Genomic DNA, 20,262 nt, shown 5'->3' with positions numbered 1-20,262 from the left:
TAACATTATTATTTTATGCTCCCAAAAAGGTTTAAAAAAATCACAACTCTTGTCTTCTCTTTGCATGTTTTCAGTATCCCATGCTCTGAATTTTCAATGTGATTGGGGATAGGTTCTCTTTCTGTAACTACCTAGGAGAGCATGAACTGTACACAATCTCAAAATACCTACTGTCATAATTTCTGTGTACTTTCTGTGTACTATTTTGTCCCCTTTCCCTTTGGTTGATTAGTTTTTGATGCAACTTCATGTTCCTACAGGATTGGGCCCAGGATGAAGCTGCCTTGGAGGAACTGACTCAAAAGGTTGCTCAGGAGCACCGAACTCACAGGTGAGCTTGACATGTCAAAGTTCAGGTTCTCTCTTTTTTTTTTTTTAATTCTTATCATCCCTGTAGTACTTCCCTGCCTCGCCCATGCATTGCTGGCAGTGTTTAACTAGCCTAAATTCATGTTACTGTTATTCTTCGTCTCACTGGATTTTGAATTAATCTATCACAAAAGAGTATCTGCCTCTTGTAAATGCAAAATGGCTGAGGAACTTCATCCCAAATAAATGAGCTTTCACACCCTCAGGTTTAATGAGCGTCTGTAACACTACTTGTTATGTATATGTTATAGATTACTTGTTATCTATGTTATAGGCTCCTTTCTCTTTTTGATTTCATTTAAATCCTGATGGTGAAAGACCCTGTAATTTGATCAGGGGTGATCTGGGGGTCTCTTTCAAGAGGGGTGGGGATGCACATGCTCCCAGTGTAATGGAAATGAAAATAATAGGAATTGGGGTTTAAGTCTCATGGAGAAGACACAGTATAGTGTTACTAGTTAATGAGCTAGGAATGTGTGCATTAGTCCTTCAGTAAGAAAACCTTCTTTGTGAGCAGGCTTCTTTCATATTGTCCAGGTGTTTTGGTGGTGGAAGTATCCAAGCCTCTAGAGTGCTGTTCTGGGAAAAATGGCAGTGCCCATATGTCATATGCAATAGGAATGTTATCTGAAGGATGCGACATTGCCCACTGCATGAGAGAAAGTGGGTGTGAAAAGACGAATACCAATCTCTGAGTCTTAGGCCATTCTCAGTCTGAGCTTCAATGCGAGCCTTGGCCTTTGATGCAACCAAAGGGAGAGCTTCCAAGCTGGCTGTGAACAGGCCTGGTTCTGTTCTCGTTCTACCATGGGCTGCTTCTGTGATCTCGGTTAACTCAGAGATTTGAAAGGAAGGATTTCCTACCTGCCGTGCTCTTTAGTATTATTTCTGCAACACAAAGAAATACTTCCCCTCACTTCAGCAGGTAGATCATATTTTACCTCCTTTCTCTCAAGTATTTATCTGGGCTCTATATTTCTATTTGTAAGCTGTGGTAAGGAGTGGCAAAGAGGAGAAAAATTAATAGTGGCCTTCTTTTGGAGTAAGGTCTTTAAACCTGCAATCTATTCTGACCTGCTTTTGAGAATTGAAATCTGTCTGAATTCCTGAGCTGTGACAGGAACATGTGTAGACATGTGCGTAAAACTTTTCAGCTGGTTTGTTCTCTCCTGCAAAAGAGAATCTGTTTAACTTTTGGATTTAGTGCCTGTGTTTTTGAACAGCCAACTTGAAAATGTATGTCTTTCCTTTTAAGTCATTTTGAGAAACTCCAGTGGCCTTATATACTATTCAAGCAAATTAGGACGCCTATGGCTCAAATCAACCATCCAAAACTACCCACAACCTGATGCAATGACCTGATAAAGCCTGGAAAAGATTTGAAGTGTACAGAAGAAGCTGAGTAATGGGATCAGTTCAGTTTGTTCCTCCTGTAATTTGGACTGTGCTTTGTACCTTACCTCAGTGACATTTAGTAAAATTTCCTCCCTTGCTGATTATGATCATAGTGCTGAAAGTTAGTTTTGTGTTGTGCATTTCTATGCAGCATCTCCAAAGTGTCTTCTCAAGTGGTTTGTGAAACTCCCATTTTTTCACTAGTATTTTTTTATGTGTGTGTGATATTGAACTATTTGCTCCTTTTTGTTAATCTAATTGCAGTGGCATTACAGCAGCAGAGGCTGAGTTAATGTACATCAATGAAGTGGAACGTCTGGATGGGTTTGGACAGGAAATTTTTCCTGTGAAGGTATGTTAGTGTATATTATAAAGGAACCTCTGAATCAAATAATACAGAACTCTGCAGCCTGGCCTTATAGAGCACATGGTGCCGTGATAAAATTGTGCTGAGAAACTGAAAACTGCTGTTCCCAACATGACCTGTTTCTCTTAGTGAATCAACCCAGCCACTGTGTGGTGAACTGTGAGTGGTTTTTCTACTAGTTAAAGATAACTAGGAATTTAAAAATAAGCACAGCCATACACCTAGCAAAACAAGTTTTCTGCTGAAGTCAAAATTGATCCTTTGGCACCAGTCTAAGAATTGGCCTGAAAGGCAGAAGCTGAAAGGCTAAAAAACTTCAACCCAACAACAAAAATTTTGGAATGTTTATTACCAATGAGTGAAATCAATGTTTTCCTTAAATTAATTTGGAATAATGCTGCACTCTACTGCAAAAGACATTTCTGTGTTGGACACGTCATTAGATATTACTGCATGTCAGTAAGGTAAGTATAAACAGTATACTGGGTGCTCTGCCAAATTGTGGGAAGGTGTATCAAAGAGCAGCATGCTGGCCTTGGAGACAAATAAAACTGCATTCAAAGGGAAAAATGAAAGATTTCTCTTTTTTACCTAGTGGAAAATGCTATTAGAAAGACGTTTCTCTTTTTTTCTATATAGGTATTTGTGTACACACACACACACGTATTTATATGTGTATAAATACATACATTTTCCCCAACATCTTCCGGATCTTTTTACCTTCTAAAGCTGCCTCTGGCAAAAAGGCAGAAGAACGCATTGCCCTCTAATCAGACTAAACTGAAGACTCTGCTATCTTACGGAAGAAGCTGGCATATTCAGCATGGAAAGTCAGCGCATAAGCTGGGGCTTGAAAATTGGCATCCATTCTTTGTTTGCAGAAGGCCTAAGACTTAGTAGTTACAAACAGGTGCAGATACTTTATCGTTGCCTTCTGAGGATCAAGTAGAGCAAGGCCAGGAGAACAGCTGTAGTCTGATCTGTTAAAATGCAGGGACATCTGATGGTTTCTACTGCATGTGCATGCATAGTGCATGAACTTCACTCATATTCTTTCTTCTAGCAGTTCTTTAACCACACTCTTTGTGTTAGCATGATTTCTATTTACCTCTTTAAAGTGTGAATCAATTACTATATATGCAGCTTAGGGGGAGCTATTTTTGTTGATAAATGTAGAAAAACCTCTTTGTCAGCAGTAATAAACTTTTTTAAGAAAACTGATTGCAAAATGGAACAGGAGCACGTAGATTTCAAACAGGAGCCCACAAGGAGATGTGTGGGACTAGGAGGCAAATAGGACTTCTAAGGTCTACTGTTCTTGCATTGGTTTTATGCAGTGTATGCAGCTGAATATTTAACCCAACAACTGACAGTCAATTGAGGATGTATCTGTATAGAGATACAAGTACTTTTTAGGGTGACACACTGTGACCTTCTGTACATAGTACTTAAAGGAGGAAGCATGAAGGGTAGAGCTTTTGAGAGGGATTCCATCTCCAGGTGTGGTGTTCTGAAATCTCTACATGTTTTAACAGGTGACTGGAGAAATACTATGAATGTGAAAGGACTGTTGCTTTTGGTATTCACAGGGGCTCTAGACAGCTATAATCACAATGGTAGGGGATGTTGGGTGTTATACAATGAATGCCAGTTTGTGGTCTGCCTGGTGTTTGATAGAGAAGAACCTTGAGCTCATTTAGCCTTGTTCTGTTTTTGCTAATCAACAGAGTGAATCCACTGAAGTGCTAACTGCTTTGAAATAATGAAAATCAGAGTCCAATCAAACAGCAACATATATGTTAGTCAAGGGTTAGTCCTGCATTCATACTGCAGAAGGGCTTCTCTTTGGTAGTTCAGCATGCATTCCTATATATAAATATGTGTGTATATATATATATATACATATATCGACCAGTTTCTTTATTAAACTAAATATATTATGCTTTCTCTGCAGGATAACCATGGAAATGACATACACCTTGGTATTTTCTTCATGGGAATCTTCATAAAAAACAGAAATGGCAGGACAACTGTGATTTATAGGTAAAAACTAGGGTCTTCTGTATTTAAAACAGTTTCTTTCCAGAGCCCAATGTGTGGGACTTTTTCCTGACTTACATATGTGACTTCAGTAGTGCCAATCCTCTAACTGAGTAGTCATTTGCTGTTTTCAGGATTGGTCTCTTGGTCATTAGAGATGAGATAAAGAACAATTTCTGATATCTGTGAATGGGTTTGATGGCAAGAAAGTTGTAGTTACCTGTCATGTATCTTGTTCTACTTTACAAGGCTTTGATTCCTTTTTTTTTCTTGTCTTTATGTCTACTTCTTTGGTGCTTCTGAACGCAAATCTGTCAAACCTCAGAGTTGGCAACCCAGGAGCTCAATGTTTCTGGAAATATGGTTGCCATATTTAGGTGCTCCGCTGAAAAAAAGTTGAACTTTCTCATTCTGTAATTTTGAAAGTCCTGGCTGTGTCACTCTTCTGTGGTTTATATTGATCATTAAGAATCACTTAAGTCTTTCCATTGACTTTCTTGTGTGGTTTTGTTCTGTATGAAAATGTTGCTAGAAATCTCCATGATGCCAGGGAGGATAGTTTCACTCTTCTTTACTACTGTTCTGGTGGGTATTTTCATTACAGTTGCTGTTTACTTAAGTGGATTATTTTGTGCAGCCAAAGAATTTGTGTTTTTTGAGATGCACTGATTTTCGGTCAGTAGCTAAGGCTTGTATCAGACTTAAGCTGGAATGCTGGGTTTGGGTGTTTTGTTTTCCTTAAAAAGGCTTTTAGTAGTCAGCTTAAAAAATATTAGGACTCCCTTTTCCACATAGCTGATGCTTTGCATATTTAATTTCTAGAAGAAATCAGATAATCCTTTCACTGGGCCAGGTGACAAAAGCAAGAAGTTTCTTTACATGTAAAAATTATAGTTGGTGCTGGGATTCTTACTCTTTGGAAATATGCACTTCAAGCATCCTGCCATGACTTGAAGAGGAATGCATGCTGCAAACAGAACAAACAAGTCCTTTCCATCCCCGTGGATTGCATGCAATGTACGCAAATGTCTGTCAGCTATTTGTAAGAAGATTATAACTCTGATCTTGGGCAACCTGACAATTACTTGGGGAAAAAAAAAAAAAAAAAAGATTGCAAACATAAAACCAGAGTATTAACATGGTATGCATAGCCTACATAACCATGTTGTCAACTTAACCTTCTTTAGCAAGAATTGGCACTTAATGAAAGTTGGAAACAAGCATTTGGAGAGGAATGGTGGAGAGGAATGGCACTTAAAAAAATAATTCTATTACATGCGGCTAAAATCAATTGTTAAAAAATGCCACAGTTCAGGAAAATGTTTATCATTAATGTGTTTTCAATGTGTCTTCTATTGTGAGTCTTCTTTTAACTCTCCTGCTTTGGGTTCGTAGCTGAATATCCTTTCATTTTTAATCAGAACATGACTTCCTTATTTTCCTGACCATGTTTCTTCACCAAACAGCTACTGAAAAGCTTTTCCCATAAAACGAGACTGATGTTGACTAAGGGATTCCTAATGTGTTTGTGAAATGTTTGAATGTATGTGTTGGCAAACTATACTGCTTTTTTTTACTCTACAGGTGGAATGACATTGGGAATATAACACATAACAAGTCTTCGATTGTTCTAGAGTTGATCAACGAAGAGAATGTACTCTTTCACACAGTAAGAAAAAGATCTGATCAGTATCATCAAGAAAGCTACTTATGTAAAAATAAACCTTTAAAATTCCACTTTCCCAGAGAGGCTCACTTGCATAACAGCATACCCCTTACAGTTCACATTTTACTTTATGCAGAGTGTGAGATTAACTTCATTTACATAACAATATGTGTATTCTATTCCAAGCATCCTGATATATCGTATGCTGGGAAGTCTGCAAAGAACTGAAGTACTTTTTGGATGGCATAAGTACAGCAGCATAAGCAGTTGTAGAAACTGGGCATAGGGCACCATGTGTGCACATACGGGAACTCGGAGGGCTGTGCTGCTGTTCTGTGCTATTTCAAATACTCCTTTTATATACTTTATAATACTTTTCACATTTCCCTGAACCAAGGCCAGTATAGAAACTGGCCCAGCAAGCTTGAGCCATTTTTTTGTTGTTGTCCCTCCTACTGTGACATAGCAGTGAAGTGGCAGCATGTAAAGGCACGCCACTGTATTTCAGTAATCCAATGCCTTGAATGCTCTTGAGGGCACCAGACAAGTTCTTGGCAGCCACATCCTGTACATGGTGGACCTTACCAAGCATTCCTGAAATTGGATTTTTTAAACTCTTCTTTGTCACTTCTTGGTAAGAATAACAAAATAAATGGGTCTTTTCCCCCCTATTTTTTTTTCTTGTCTTTAAAGGACGATCTTGAAAATGCCAAATATATTTCACGTCTGTTTGCGTCAAGACACAAGTTTTACAAACAGAACAAAATCTGCACAGAGTGAGTATTCACTTCAGAGTTGTTCCCTGACACCCTGCTTTGGAATTGGTCTGAGTTTTGGCATGTCTGGTTTTATTTGGTTTTGTTGTTTTTTGGGTTTTATTTCCTAGTCACTTGTGTTAGTTATTCTTGTCCCCTTTCCCTTTTTTTCTTACTTTGTTTTAACCAATAGCAAGAACAGACAATTTGAGGGTGAAATTTCATTCTGAGCCTTGTGAGGCTTTGATGCTCCCCAAGCAGCCAAATCTTAGAGACAATCTTGAGTTGAAGGCCTTGGTCTCTGCTGTTTATAACTCAGAGTATTAGTATAAACTGTAGTGAAAGGTGACATATGTTATCAGGTCAAAATGTGAGTTGCAGTAGTAAATGCACTGCTTATCTAGCAGTTAAGGACAGTGGAAAGGTTGTCATCTTCTAATTTGGGCAGTATAATTTATCTGCCTCTTCTGTGTTCCAAGAAAAGGAGGACACCTGGGCATGTTAATCTGTGTAGCTGTACTAGCACAACGCAGCAGAGATTGTAAATCTAAACGTGAAATCTCCCTTAGGCTCTACTTTGAGCACTTTCTGAGGAACTGGCCTCGAGCTAGTCCTCTTACATGGGTGGAGTCTGAAGGAGGAATTCATTAGGCTTTAGCTTTAAGTCAAATATCTGTTTGTTAGCTGTTTCATTTACACCGGCACACATTTTTTCAGACTGAGATAAATTTAAATTTCAAAAGGTTAGAGTTTTGAGAAGTTTGCATGATGTGCTGAGTGTGTATAGCACAGAACATTAAATTCTTGCAAAACTTATCATCTTAGTTAGCTGGAAAGATATGAAGAACTCTCATTTCTATCAACAACTCTAGTTAGACCTGGACTTCCCATCTGTTCGGCTGGGTAATGCCATCTGTTGGAATATAAAGCCAACATGATGAAGAGAAGATTGGAAGGTCTAGCTTTCTAATATTACGTGTGCACACATTATATTAACATATGGTGAGTTAGCGCATAGGAGAGTCCAATGAGGTGAATTGTTTTGAGTGATCTTTTCACTTACAGAAAAGAGATGTTGATTAGAGTTCACATGGTGCTTACAGTTCTTGGGAGGTGAGTGGAAGACCAGAAAAGATATCTCTTAGCAGCATATAATGGATTTCAGTAGCCCAATACTAAATTCAATTTTAATGGTTCCAAAGAGATTGAATTCAAAGGATGCTCCTGATCGTCTCCCGTGTGACAGTCAAGAAAGAAAACAAAATAACATACTCTGTCATCTTGGGATACTTCCCCTTTGAAGTTGTATATTGGGGTAAACAGGGAGAACTATTCTTTTACCAATCATAATACAGACTGCAGAAACTATAGCTTTTGAACATGATTCTTTCTAAACACTGAGCCCTAAGTATATGGGTACAATGGACTGGGTGTATGTAGCAGCTTCATATGCAACTTGCAAACTAATGAAGATAAGGAATGTTGCAAGGTCACTGAGTGAAATAACCAGAATTTAAATGTATTTCTGTCATTAGAGCTGCTCTCCTTACCAGAGTCTCATGTGATATAAGCTTCGGTGTTAGAGCCACAGATACTGATGACAGCATATGGCAATGTGTGTTTTCTAGCCAAATAATTTTCCTGCCCTCTGTGTTAAAATGAGTTGTTTGTTTTCCTGTGTGCCTTTCCTCTAATTGCACATAACATCATTCACCAGATCAGAAACTGTAAGAGGACAAATTCCACCTTTCCTCTCTTCACGTAAGCACTGTATTTCTACCTCCTTCAATTTGTTTCTTTCCCTTCCTCGTATTTTTTTATCTCCTACACTCCTTGTTCCTTCCACTGCACCTGACTACTCTAACATTGTACATGGCTCTGCTAGTATTGTCTAAAAGTTGCTTTTTCTTTTCTTCCTGATCTGTGTGCATTGCTCTTGAGTGATTGCTATGAATTTCATAAAATTGTCATTGTTTTAGATGTTCACCTTAAGTCATCTGAGACTGCCTGTGTGCCATGTTCAGTTTTTATTGCTTAAGAGACTTGTTTGTTAAATTCTACTTTGAAAGATGAATCATTCTTTCTTTTGTTTCCAAGTAAGCCAAATAGGATAATGAACAGAAGGCATGTGTAGTTTGGAACTGGAATTTAGAGAACCTGTATTTAGAGAAGAACCTGAATTATTTTAATTTATTCATGTATCTAAAATATCTAAAAATATTAATGAGCAATACTTACAGATTGTTCATGTCTTGTTTTACCCATTTATTCTTGACTCAGAATGGAAATGTTGTAGTTTCTATTATTTCTTTTTCTTCCACAGACAATCAAATTCTCCTCCCCCTATCCGACGACGGCCCACCTGGAGTAGGTCCTCTTTGGTATGTGGCACAGTGAGACCTTTCAGCATGTCTGTATAATTTCTGATGGGATGAGGCATTAATTGTGTAAGATGAAATACTTTCTAAATTTCAAATAAGCACATTAGCTCACTTCTTTTAGGCAATATGATTGGAATGAGTTTCAAGGGTGTGGCTGCCCAGGTTGATTAGTTTAACTGGATAATATCACCACCGAGTATTTAAAATTACAGTCTTCAAGGCGTTATATTTTTATTTGCCCTGCAGAAACTGAGCATCTTTTCTACTGGATTGAGGTTATTTCAATATGTAGATATCCTCTAGAAAGAATTTGAAGTGTCTTGTGCTGTATGCATTAAGACCTAGTCCTTACATAATGTTACATTTCACATTTTTTCAATTCCTCATGTTTTTGTGTAAAGACTACTTACAATTTACCAGCTTCGTAGGTTAGGAGCCTATTTTCTGTGTGAAGTTACTGTTAAGTTAAACTAATATATAGTCAGTAAGAATTGGAATTCAGAGATTTTCTTACATTGTATTTATTTCCATTTAACTGATCTCCAGCAAAACTAGAAATCTGACAAAATTGGGTAACTTTTTCGTGAAATCTTTACCAAAAAAATCACATGGGAGTCTCTCTTTTTCCCACAATTGGTTCTAAAAATACTTTTTTTTTAAAGTTAAATTTTAACATCTAGTGTGTCAGTATTTCTCACCCTTATTTAACAGATTGTGAGTTTCTGTAACAGCAGCACTGATGGTTCCTTAGAAAGAGGGCAATATTATCTCTATGCAGGTTGCCAGTTTTCATGTGTGATATAGGTTATACCTGCTTTGTAGACCTTTCCAGAGTGAAAACTCTGTTAGCCCATTGCTGCATAGCAGAAAGCTCGTGCAGGCAGAAGTGTTTTCTTGACATATCCCCACAGCGTGGTTACAGCTGATGAAAATGTTCCAAAATTAAGAGGGTAATGATATTAGAATGGCTTTATCATTGCAGACTGCAACACAAGTTATTTTCCTGTGTGCATATATACAGTCCATTAGATCTAAAAGGTGTATTCTGTGTTTCACAGGCACTGGCAGGAAAGGTGTGGTAGCTGTCTCCATATTTCTTTGTCCTTTCATTCTTAGTGTGCTTCTAAGGTGTCTTGATGTGATACACAAGCTATTTATTGTGTTCTCAGCAGCATATTTACAGTATTCTTGGTATCTACTAGCTTGGTCCCTGAAAATGACTAGGAAAAACTGAAGGAAATGTGCTTTGCATTATTATGGTGTGGCCTCGGATATATCATAAGGGGAAAAAGTGAGCTGCTTTCTATGTTATGTATGAAAAATTGAAATCTGCTTCAAATCCTGCTGCCACTTTGTTTTGAACATAAGCATGCAACAAGTTAAAAAACCTGAAGTCTCAGGAAGATCAAAAGGAGGAATGTGGGCTCTTCAATTGAAAAATGAATTGGGCTGCTGCCTGCTCACAATGAACTTTCAACCGCCTTTTTCATAATTGTTCTATCAACTTGTTGGAACAGTTCTCTTTAGGAGGGGGAAAAAAAAGCCCTCCTGACTGTTGACTGCTCTGTACATACCTTCATACACCTACCTATTCATTTGTCTTGTATGGCAATAAATCAGTAGGCAGAAATGGGAAGTGAAGTAGAATCTTTGAGGTGAGGCACTGCCACTTCAGTAGGAGTCACGTTCATTACTTTCAGATTAAGGCCCTTTTTATGGTTTTGGCATCATGCTGAACCTGTGTTTTTTTAACTACTACTTTGGAATCATTTTTCGGTGTTTTTTTTTTTTTCTGTCAGGCCACCCAGTGATGCTGGTTTTCCAGCAAAATTCCCTCTGTATAGGAGATTTTAATATGATGGTATGTTTAATTACCTGATTTTTAAAAAAATCCAAGTTATCCTTAATTTGGATATTGACATTCTGCAGACCTTAGCGTTCTTCTCTTTTATCAGAAGAGGCAGATGGGCCTTAAAAACAAATTCCCCAATTTCTTGCAGATACCTTTCATAACATCTATCACAAAGAAAACTGCTTCAGATGTATACATGCCTAGTAGAGGTCACTTCTCTTTCCTTGCACTTTTCCTTTACCCTCCATTTGTTAGGTTTTCCAACATCTTGGTTAGTCCCAGACTCAGCTCCTCTACTAAGGTTGTCAACAGCAGGCTCCTTGGCCCATATTGTTCAGCAAGAGTAAGGTTTTATACTCTTGGAAATAATTTTTGTAGCAGAAATATTGTCGTTTTCCAGTCTGGCTTAACAGAGTGATTTTTTTATGCAAAGATTCGTATGTGAGCTCAGTATCTTTGATTCTCATTCCTTCTCAACATTTACATAGAAAATGTAAATTTAACCTCTTCCCCACCCCCTTTTCACTAGCAAACTTGCATGGTGCTCATTTGGTGTGCATGCACACAAACGTAGATAGTTTGGTGAGGCTTTTTGCCGTGGGCATTCACAGTGTTCCTTAATAGCTTGAACTACTTGAATCAGCCTGTATAAAAAGCACTTATTCTACTGTTAAGGAAGACACATTCATGAGATAGCAGTGTCTTCCTTCTCCTTCTGCTTACTCCATAAATTGAAATATGTTTTTGTAAACTTTGCTCAGTGACACCAGGCAGGACATTGCAGTGCGGGTGGCAAAATGCGATTGCAAAACACTTTGGTTGGACAAAGCTGGTGAATATGGCATCAGCTGTGATTTATTTTTCTGCAAATGGTTCTGTTGATTTAATGCTGAATCGCACCCTCTGAGACTTAAAAAACTTGTTACACTGCAGATTATTGGCAGAACACTTTAATTCATTAGCTAGGGGATCTGATGTTCATGTAATTTGCAGAGCTGTTTTAAGTCCATATGTGGTCCAATTGCTTGTATAATAGTGTTCTAGGTCCCTGAATTTGTTCCGTCTCCTGCTTTTGTCCTGATTAGGTGTCTGCCTTGTTTGGGTTTAATTCTTCAAGGGTAAGAAGAATTTTAATAAAAGTTTGAAAAACTTTAAAAGAGCTGAAAGTGAGGATGCTATTTTTTGAAGTGGTTGAGCTTAAAGGAGTCTTCACTGGTCAGCTTTGGGCTCTGAAACAAAATTTAGCAAGCCATTTACAAAAATTTATTCTCTGTTCTGTAAAGAACTGCCAAGCCACATGTCTTTGGCTGGGTAAGAAAGAGCAGTATTCAGTGGAAAAGGCATAGGACCGGTTTTCCTGTTTTCGTTGCAGACATGGTAGCAAATGAAGTTCTAATACTACTTCTTTTTTTTTTTTTTTTCTCTTTGTGCTTTTATTTCAGCCAAGACAACATCCTTTTATACTGCCTCCTATGCATGTCCAGTGTGGAGAACACTACACTGAAACACATAATTCACAAGGTACTTAGAGCATATATTTTTCTTTTAATGGACTTCAATTTTATGTGTATGCAGAGAAGCTCCTAACCCTTATGTCTAGATTTACAATGCCATCGTGATCAAATGGGAGCTGCTGCTGCAGGAGAACAAGCAGTTTTACAGTTAATGATGCAGTAAGTCTTCTGCTTAAAGCCCAATTTCAGTTTTCAAATTTCTCTATAATATCTGTGCATGATTATATGGACCTTAAACTTGGTATTCCAGCTCAGTGAGCTGAAAAAATAATTTCTAAAGGGAGTATGATGACTGTACTCAAAGGCAGTGCCAGCTGGGGCCAGGGAGAGAAACCAAGTGAGGGAAAAGGATAAAGCAAATTATCTTTTACTGTAGGAGAAATCATATCATCCTGTCCATGAAACTGTATTTTTAGATAATCTTTTCTGCCTGCATTGTTGACCTCATGGATGTAAGGAGGGTTAACTGTTTTTATGCCCATGTGTGACAAATAAATTCTTTAAGAGATTGTACCAGGTTACTTTGATCAAGTCTGGGAGTGGAGCCCAGTCCCTAAACAACTTGAGCCTCACACCCCTAACTACCTCAGCTTCTGGAATATGCATAGCCAGGTCTGTTAGGTTAATGTTCTTTGCAGCTCATGAGAGCAACAACTGAAGTGCTCTCACCAGCAGAGAAAGTCTCTGTCATACCTCATAGTGTTTTGCAGTTGTGGTGGTCTGACTAATTTTAAGGTAGAATTTGATAAGTTTTAAGAGGAGACATTCACTGTAGTTCCTTGCATACAGGTACTTGATTTAAACTATTGTTTACTTTGAAGATGAGGCTCTGAAGGATATTCTCAATTTTAGAAGAATTGCCAAGTTCCCTTCATTTTATCACAGACTTTGCTATACTGTCAGACAACTATATGATTTCAGAGTTTGAGGAACTGTTACAAGATTTTCAACATGGACAGTCTTGCAGTAAAGTTGTGATCCAGGATATGGTCTTTACTATTTAATTTCCTCACAAATACACTTTGCTGAAGTATTTCATATTCTGTAGTGCATCTGTAGGGTGGTTTGCTGTTTGGTTTAGTTTTGGAGGGTTTTTTTGGTTGGTTTTTTTTTTGGTTTGGTTTGGTTGGTTTTCTTTCCCCCCCAAGCTTTTGATTACTCAACTGTGTCATACTTCAGATCCTCAAAACTGTTGACTGATCAGAAGTAGGATTTCCAATTCCGCAGTCCTCTGCTACTTTGAATCACAGACAGCAGTGTATCAACAGAAAAGATAAAGAGAACTTTTTAGGTTAACCATATGCTAGCAGCACTGGATTTTTAAGGTGTCAGCAGCAGTGAACCCTTCCAGGATGCTGAGGGAGGAGATGCCCCTTTATTCTTCTTTGCCACCTCAGGCAAAAACGCTTCCTCTCTTTCCCCTTTCATGTCTCCCGCAAGGATCTGCACTACTATATTTTGCTGTTGGGAGGTTTACCTTAGTAGCTTTGATTTAGTTATATTTCAGTGACTCAAGACCACATGCTCCCTACACTTGTACACTAAGCTGTCTCTGTATTCATTGGTGCAGACTGCATTTGAGGTTTTGTTAAGATTGAATGAGCCCTTGTATTTTAAAATAGTCAATGTTTCTATCTCTGCTCTACACAGATAGCATTTTCCATGGAAATGAAGAAACTTTCTACTGTAGGTCTCAGACCAGTTTGGATAGGTGTCCAATGGACTTCAGCTACTTGAATGGTAATGGACCCAATGGGAGCGTATGCAGTGCCCACAGCATGAACTCCCTCAATCGCTCACAGAACTTCATCCAGGCGTCTCCAATGTCCTCAAATCTGAGCATCCCTGGAAGCGACATCATGAGAGCAGACTATATCCCCAGCCACAGACATAGTGCAATCATAGTACCATCTTACCGGCCAACTCCAGATTATGAAACTGTCATGAGGCAAAAGAAGAGGGGGGTGATCCAGATGGATAGCCAAAGTCAGTCTTTGAGGAATCTCAATATTGGAAACACACATGCTTATAACCAGCCGGAAGACCTAGTTTACAGTCAGCCTGAGATTCGAGAGAGACATCCTTACACAATTACATACGGTCCCCAGGGTGGTGGCTATAACAAGCCTGTTGCCCCATCTGAACAAATGAACCCTAATAATGCTGCTCAAAATAAGACAGCAGCCAGTGCCATATCCCACACTGTCAGCACCCCAGAACTGGCCAACATGCAGCTGCAGAGCAGCCAGAGTTATAACACCGCTCACATGTTAAAGAACTATCTCTTCAGACCCCCACCTCCTTACCCGCGCCCACGTCCTGCCACGAGCACACCAGACCTGGCAAGCCACCGGCACAAGTATGTCAGTGGGAGCAGTCCTGACCTGGTCACTCGTAAAGTCCAGCTCTCAGTAAAAACCTTCCAAGAGGACAGCTCGCCGGTCGTCCGCCAGTCACTGCAGGAGGTCAGCGAGCCCCTCATGGCAGTGAAGCACCATGCGGCGGTGAACAAGCGCCACAGTTTGGAGGTCATCAGCAACATGGTGCGTGGTATAGAAGCCATGGCGTTAAAAACTTTGAACGCCCCCCTGCCACGCAGGAACACTTTGCGGGAGCAGGTGCAGCCGGAAGAATCGGTTCAGATGGGGCACGAAGTTCAGCAAGTTCCTCATTATCATCACAAAAAGACGTTTTCTGATGCCACGATGCTGATACACAGCAGTGAAAGTGAAGACGAAGAAGAAACCCAAGAATCTGTGTCACGGATAACAGCCCTCCATGAGAACATGGAGTACAGTGCCCAGCTGCAAGCTGCCTTGGCTAGAATACCAAATAAACCTCCTCCAGAGTATCCTGGGCCTCGTAAAAGTGTCAGCAATGGAGCCCTGAGGCAGGACCACGTTAGCATTTCTGTGGCTGTAGCCAGGGCCAAGGCCATGAGGCCGGGGCCTTCCAAAGCCATCAGTGTGTCTCGAACTGATCAAGTGGCAATAAATGGGTCGTCGCTTGGGCCCTCTATCTCAGAGCCAGACCTCACCAGTGTGAAGGAGCGGGTCAAGAAAGAACCAGTCAAGGAAAGGCCTGTGTCTGAAATGTTTTCAATTGAGGACAGCATTATAGAAAGAGAAATCATGATGAGGGTAAGTGCCTTCCTCTGTTGCGGTGGCTTCTTGGAAATTAGTAATCACACAGGTCAATTTCCATACCAGAAAACTGTTGGGTAGGTAAACTGTGGGGAACGTGTGGGTGGAAAGTTGTGGATTTGCTTATAGTTGGGAAATGTGATATTAAGTGCAAGGTACAATTTGGTTTTGTGGGTCTGTATGGCCACCAAAGGGGCTGATCCCATGCACTGCTGTTGGGCTTGTCTGTTTCTTCAGCTGTGGCTCTTTGGCTGCTGGCCAGATCTGTGTCTGACCCAGCTGAGGATGCCACCACCCTCGCAGCAGTGCCAGCTTGAGGTGGATGGCAGGGCATGGAGCTGGTGGTGAGGGGGCTGACGGCAAAGCCCCCCTTTATGCCTGCTCCCCTTCTGCCTGCATGCCTTTCCAGCCCCGGTGGATTTGAGGGCAGGGAGAGTCTGAAATGTGTTTGCTGAGATGGGTGGGAGGGTTTGTTTCAGTGCTAGCATTTCATTCCTCCTTTGCAAGGATGTCGAGTTAAGTATCACATAACATAGTGGGAACTCTTGATTTTTTTTTTTTTTAAATGACCTTTAATTCCTTTCCTGCCACTTTATGTAACATAGTTATCTAAATAAAACCCTGGTAGCTCTAGGATATGGATTGCTGGTTTTGCCAGTAACCGAGGAACCGGAAATCTAAATACAGAAGCAGCAGATGTAGAGGCTGTGTAGTTGATCATCTGGACTGTTTATTTTTTAAAAAATGCATTCAAGTATGAGAAATAGGGCTCTGTTAAAATTGCAATGAATTTAAAATAAAAAGTATTTAAAGGTTTCAGTGCCCCTGTGAGCAATGACAGAAATATGAGAGGTGCTTATCACTTAGTAATTTACACATGTATTTGATGTAGTGCTGTGGAGGAGTACAACTGCAGTTACAGAAAGAAAAGTGTATGCTGTAGTTCTTATTTTCAGAATTGAGGTCTGAAACAAATTAATAAAGTATCTAAATGGTCTAGAGCAGAAAAGAGTTTGTAATGTATTCGATCAATAACTAGTTAGATTCAAAATACTACTATATATTCAAAGAAATTTTCTAAACATATTCATTGTTGTTCTTGTTTGTTGGGGATCCTTACTCTGATGTAATTGTTAGGAATCAAATCTGAGCTACTAAGTTGCAACATGGAGACTGAATTTACTCCTTGCTGACTCCTAAACTCTAAACCTAAAATAGATACTTGACTATAAAACATGACTTTTTGTAAATTAATAGACATTGGTATAGCAATGAATATATATATGTGTGCTTTTTGATCTTCTGAGGAAAGAAAAAATATTGAAATGCAGGAACCTACAGGATTGTATGATGGAAATAAAGGTGAGAAGAGAGCTTAGATGTTGTTTGAATATTCTTCTTCTGCAATAACCATTCAGATGCTTTGGTCAAAAGGTGCTTTTTTGTTTTTATTTTGAAAGTCAAAGTGGTAGTCTTAGCATTAGGCTTTTAAGGTGGTTGCAGCCTAGATGAGGAATCTTAACATGCGCAGACTTTCCTTTTGTCATGGGAATCAGGTGTTATATCAATGGTAATTTGATGACCTTGATCTGTGAAATGCAGATTTTTTTCTCTTTCACCTTTGAAGTAGTAAAAATAACAAAATCTCCCAACAAAGAAAAAAATTCTTGCATTTTCCTTCTTTCTGAAAGTATGAAAAGAAAGCAGAGTGGATTTGGATTTTTGTTCTGCTTATTTGTTTGGTTTTTGCTTAGTCCTCTGGAGGAACCCAGTAGTGAGGAAAAAGCTCACAGGCTTTTGAAAAATCAGGCCATCTACATATGTCTGAGGGCATTCAGGTTCAATAGTGTGTTTCTAGGAGCTGAGATTGGCTTGTCTGGTGACCACAGCTTCCATATGTGTGCTGTGAACTAGGCAACTCCTGTGCTTCTCTCTTCTTCCAAATCCAGCAGAAAGAACTGTTAAGGAAACAGAATAAAATGTTCCTAATTTGGGTACTTCTGCAGATGCTCTGTCTCTTTTGATGCTTCAGCTCCCAGTGGCATAAGGAGGGGGCAGCAGGATGAATTTAAAATTCATGCTCTGGTTCTCCATGTCATAGCATAATATGATGCATGAATATGATAAACAATATCCCTCCCTGGCTGCTGTTATATTGGGTTTCTGGGACATGTGAGCTCAGTTTTTAGTGCAAAATATATCATGGGTGCTGTTTGAATCACCATAACAGCTGACTGCATCAGAAGGCTTCTAAATATTACCATCACAGAAGAGGAACAATGGCCTGTGTTTTACTGTTTGATATAATAGATTGAAATTATTGCTTTTAAGAGATGCTCCAAGTATCTTGGCTTTGGTAGTGCTACTTTAACGTAACAGAGTGATGCTTTGTGTGCCCTGCATTCAGAATAATGTCTGCAGGAAAATGCTCGAGATTGTATTTGTGTGTCTTTTGATGGCATGTAAACTGCATTACACGCTGGGATTGCTTCTTTGAAATTAAAATTCTGTGCTCATGTAGGAGCAGGCCTTTGAGGAATAACAGGAAGAATAGAGGTTGTATTTGAATTTACGATGCTAATGGTGATCATCTGCATTCCTTGGCCAGAGAGTTGCAGATTTTGGAGATTAAAAAAACATTCCAGTATTTTACTGGCATTATAAATAATCACACAGAGATGAAAACGTGCCTTTTCTTGCCAAAAGAATCTAGAAAAGCAGAAGATGGCAGGCCTGGAGGCCCAGAAGAGGCCCTTGATGTTGGCAGCACTGAACGGACTCTCAGTTGCTAGGGTTCCAGTGCCGGAGGACAGCCAGGATGAAGTCGCCAAGGTGCCAATGGATGAGAGGGTAAGATGAAGGCTCATGAAATGTTGCTCATTCTTTTTGTTCCCAAGAGCATGAGGTTTCTAAAATACTAAAATTTGATTTAAAATGGGAAAAGAAGTTTCTCTTAAAAGTTTTCAGAGCCATTAATGCAAAAAGTCTGTGGTTAAAACCAGCGTGTCTTTGGATGCAAGCAAAGTATTCAATGTCTTGAACACTTACTGAAGGCAGTGAGAACAGAGGCTGTTCTCTGTTTCACCTGACTGTACAATGTATGCACAATCAAACTGTAAATCTAACAACTTTGCACATTTTTCACTTGATCAGGTGAAGTTCTACAGTGCTCTACATACTGTCTTCCATGTTCTGATACAACTAAGGAGTTCAGTTAATTTCTCTAATGGGATTAAATTTCAAATAAAATAAAAGAAAAGGTTGTTTGCCTCCTGATGTTTGCACACATGGATGTTCCATGGATATGGAATTTTAGAAACTAAAAACGGTTGCTGCCGTTAAGATGTGAGAAACATATTTGCAAAGAATCTTCCTGCATGGAAGTTCGCAGCCTTGTGCTGTCTGGTACGCAGACAGCAGCACTTAACCTCTACATGTACATATTTGGGGTTGTGTTCAACCACAGACATTGCATGCTTGCAAGGTAGGGAGTATTTTGAAAATGTGAGCCACATCACTCTTCTGACATTATGATCTTCTTCCTGAAAAAATAATTTAAAAATATTTTTACAAGTATATCTGTTATGTTGAAATCACACATTCATACTGAAATTCTTACTGAACCAAGATTGTATTTGGCACAGGCTTGCTTTTATTTCTATCTGTGTTCAAAAATGTGGAGGTGGAATGTAAAACTGTAAAATTGGCTTGTGGTTTCATGCAGTAGAAATAAGTATGTCATATTTCCTCAGATAACTGCAAAAAGAAGCGAGCAAGAGAATGCTATGGCTATATATTGGAATTCAAAGAATGAATGGATGGGTCTAGTGGTTAATGTGTTTCCCAGAAGAATTAATGTATTGGTGTTTTTTTCTGTTAAATCTTAGTGCAAAATCTTGAGAAGGAAGTTGGAAGAGGGCATGGTGTTTACAGAATATGAGCAGATTCCAAAGAAAAAGGCGGATGGGATCTTCACCACTGCTGCCTTGCCTGAAAACACTGAGCGCAATCGCATCAGGGAGGTTATTCCTTACGAGGAAAACCGAGTGGAGCTGGTGCCGACCAAAGAAAATAATACAGGCTACATCAATGCTTCACACATAAAGGTAAAAGCTTCTTTAATTTTGCTTTGCAAATGAAGTATGCTAAAGCTTCGTTTGAATTTCCAGATGCACGGCAGCATCTTCTGTAACTCTGGAGCTTCTGAAAAGGTAACTTAGTCAGAATGCATCATTGTACCTGTGTGTCAGCGTGGGCATCTCTAAAGTCCCCTCTCAACTCACATCATGCATAAGTTGATTTAACTGCTGAAGACTTGGATGTCATTTTAGAGAGGCATCCTTGCTTTTTTTATGCCCACCTCTGTCAGCAGTTTGGCGAATATCTCTTGGTTAATGTAGAGAGAGATGCCATGTTTCTTAAGGCTCATGAAAATGCATTAGATCAGCCCCAATACCTGCAGTGTAATATGGTTGTCATGACCCTGCACCTGAAAAAAAATGAGAAGTCAGTATGTGTTCTGAATTATCAGTCCCAAAAGTCTTGCAGGCCACTGGGGGATTACAACAACCTGTGCAGAATGAGTCCCTACAGCTGACTGGTGCATCCTGGAAAGAATACTGCACAAGCTTTGACTGAATCTTTTAAAATTTACTAGCATACAGAACGTGATTTTTAAAAATCAGAAATGTGGCTCCATGTATGCCATTCCATGCCCAAAGTGTGTTATGAGTAATGTATATTCATATAGATACTGAATTTATACATACAAGAATCTGAT

General features: G+C 39.3%; 1 protein-coding gene across 4 annotated transcripts in view; it reads left to right on the top strand.

The window, feature by feature from the left end:
• The window catches only part of PTPN14 (protein tyrosine phosphatase non-receptor type 14), a 113,029-nt gene that overhangs the window by 76,587 nt on the left and 16,180 nt on the right, over positions 1-20,262 (top strand). For all 4 annotated transcript variants that reach the window (XM_050314667.1, XM_050314668.1, XM_050314670.1 and 1 more), the window contains 10 exons: positions 261-331; positions 2,029-2,116; positions 4,086-4,174; positions 5,756-5,840; positions 6,531-6,613; positions 8,916-8,973; positions 12,268-12,346; positions 13,990-15,479; positions 18,189-18,332; positions 19,370-19,588. In XM_050314667.1, the coding sequence (XP_050170624.1) occupies positions 261-331; positions 2,029-2,116; positions 4,086-4,174; positions 5,756-5,840; positions 6,531-6,613; positions 8,916-8,973; positions 12,268-12,346; positions 13,990-15,479; positions 18,189-18,332; positions 19,370-19,588 (2,406 nt within the window). The remainder of the gene's footprint in view (positions 1-260; positions 332-2,028; positions 2,117-4,085; positions 4,175-5,755; positions 5,841-6,530; positions 6,614-8,915; positions 8,974-12,267; positions 12,347-13,989; positions 15,480-18,188; positions 18,333-19,369; positions 19,589-20,262) is intronic.

Source organism: Myiozetetes cayanensis, unplaced genomic scaffold (assembly GCF_022539395.1).
Source record: "Myiozetetes cayanensis isolate MyiCay16 unplaced genomic scaffold, myiCay2020 scf2-11, whole genome shotgun sequence".
Classification (NCBI taxonomy): domain Eukaryota; kingdom Metazoa; phylum Chordata; class Aves; order Passeriformes; family Tyrannidae; genus Myiozetetes; species Myiozetetes cayanensis.
This window is presented reverse-complemented; position numbering and strand designations above follow the sequence as displayed.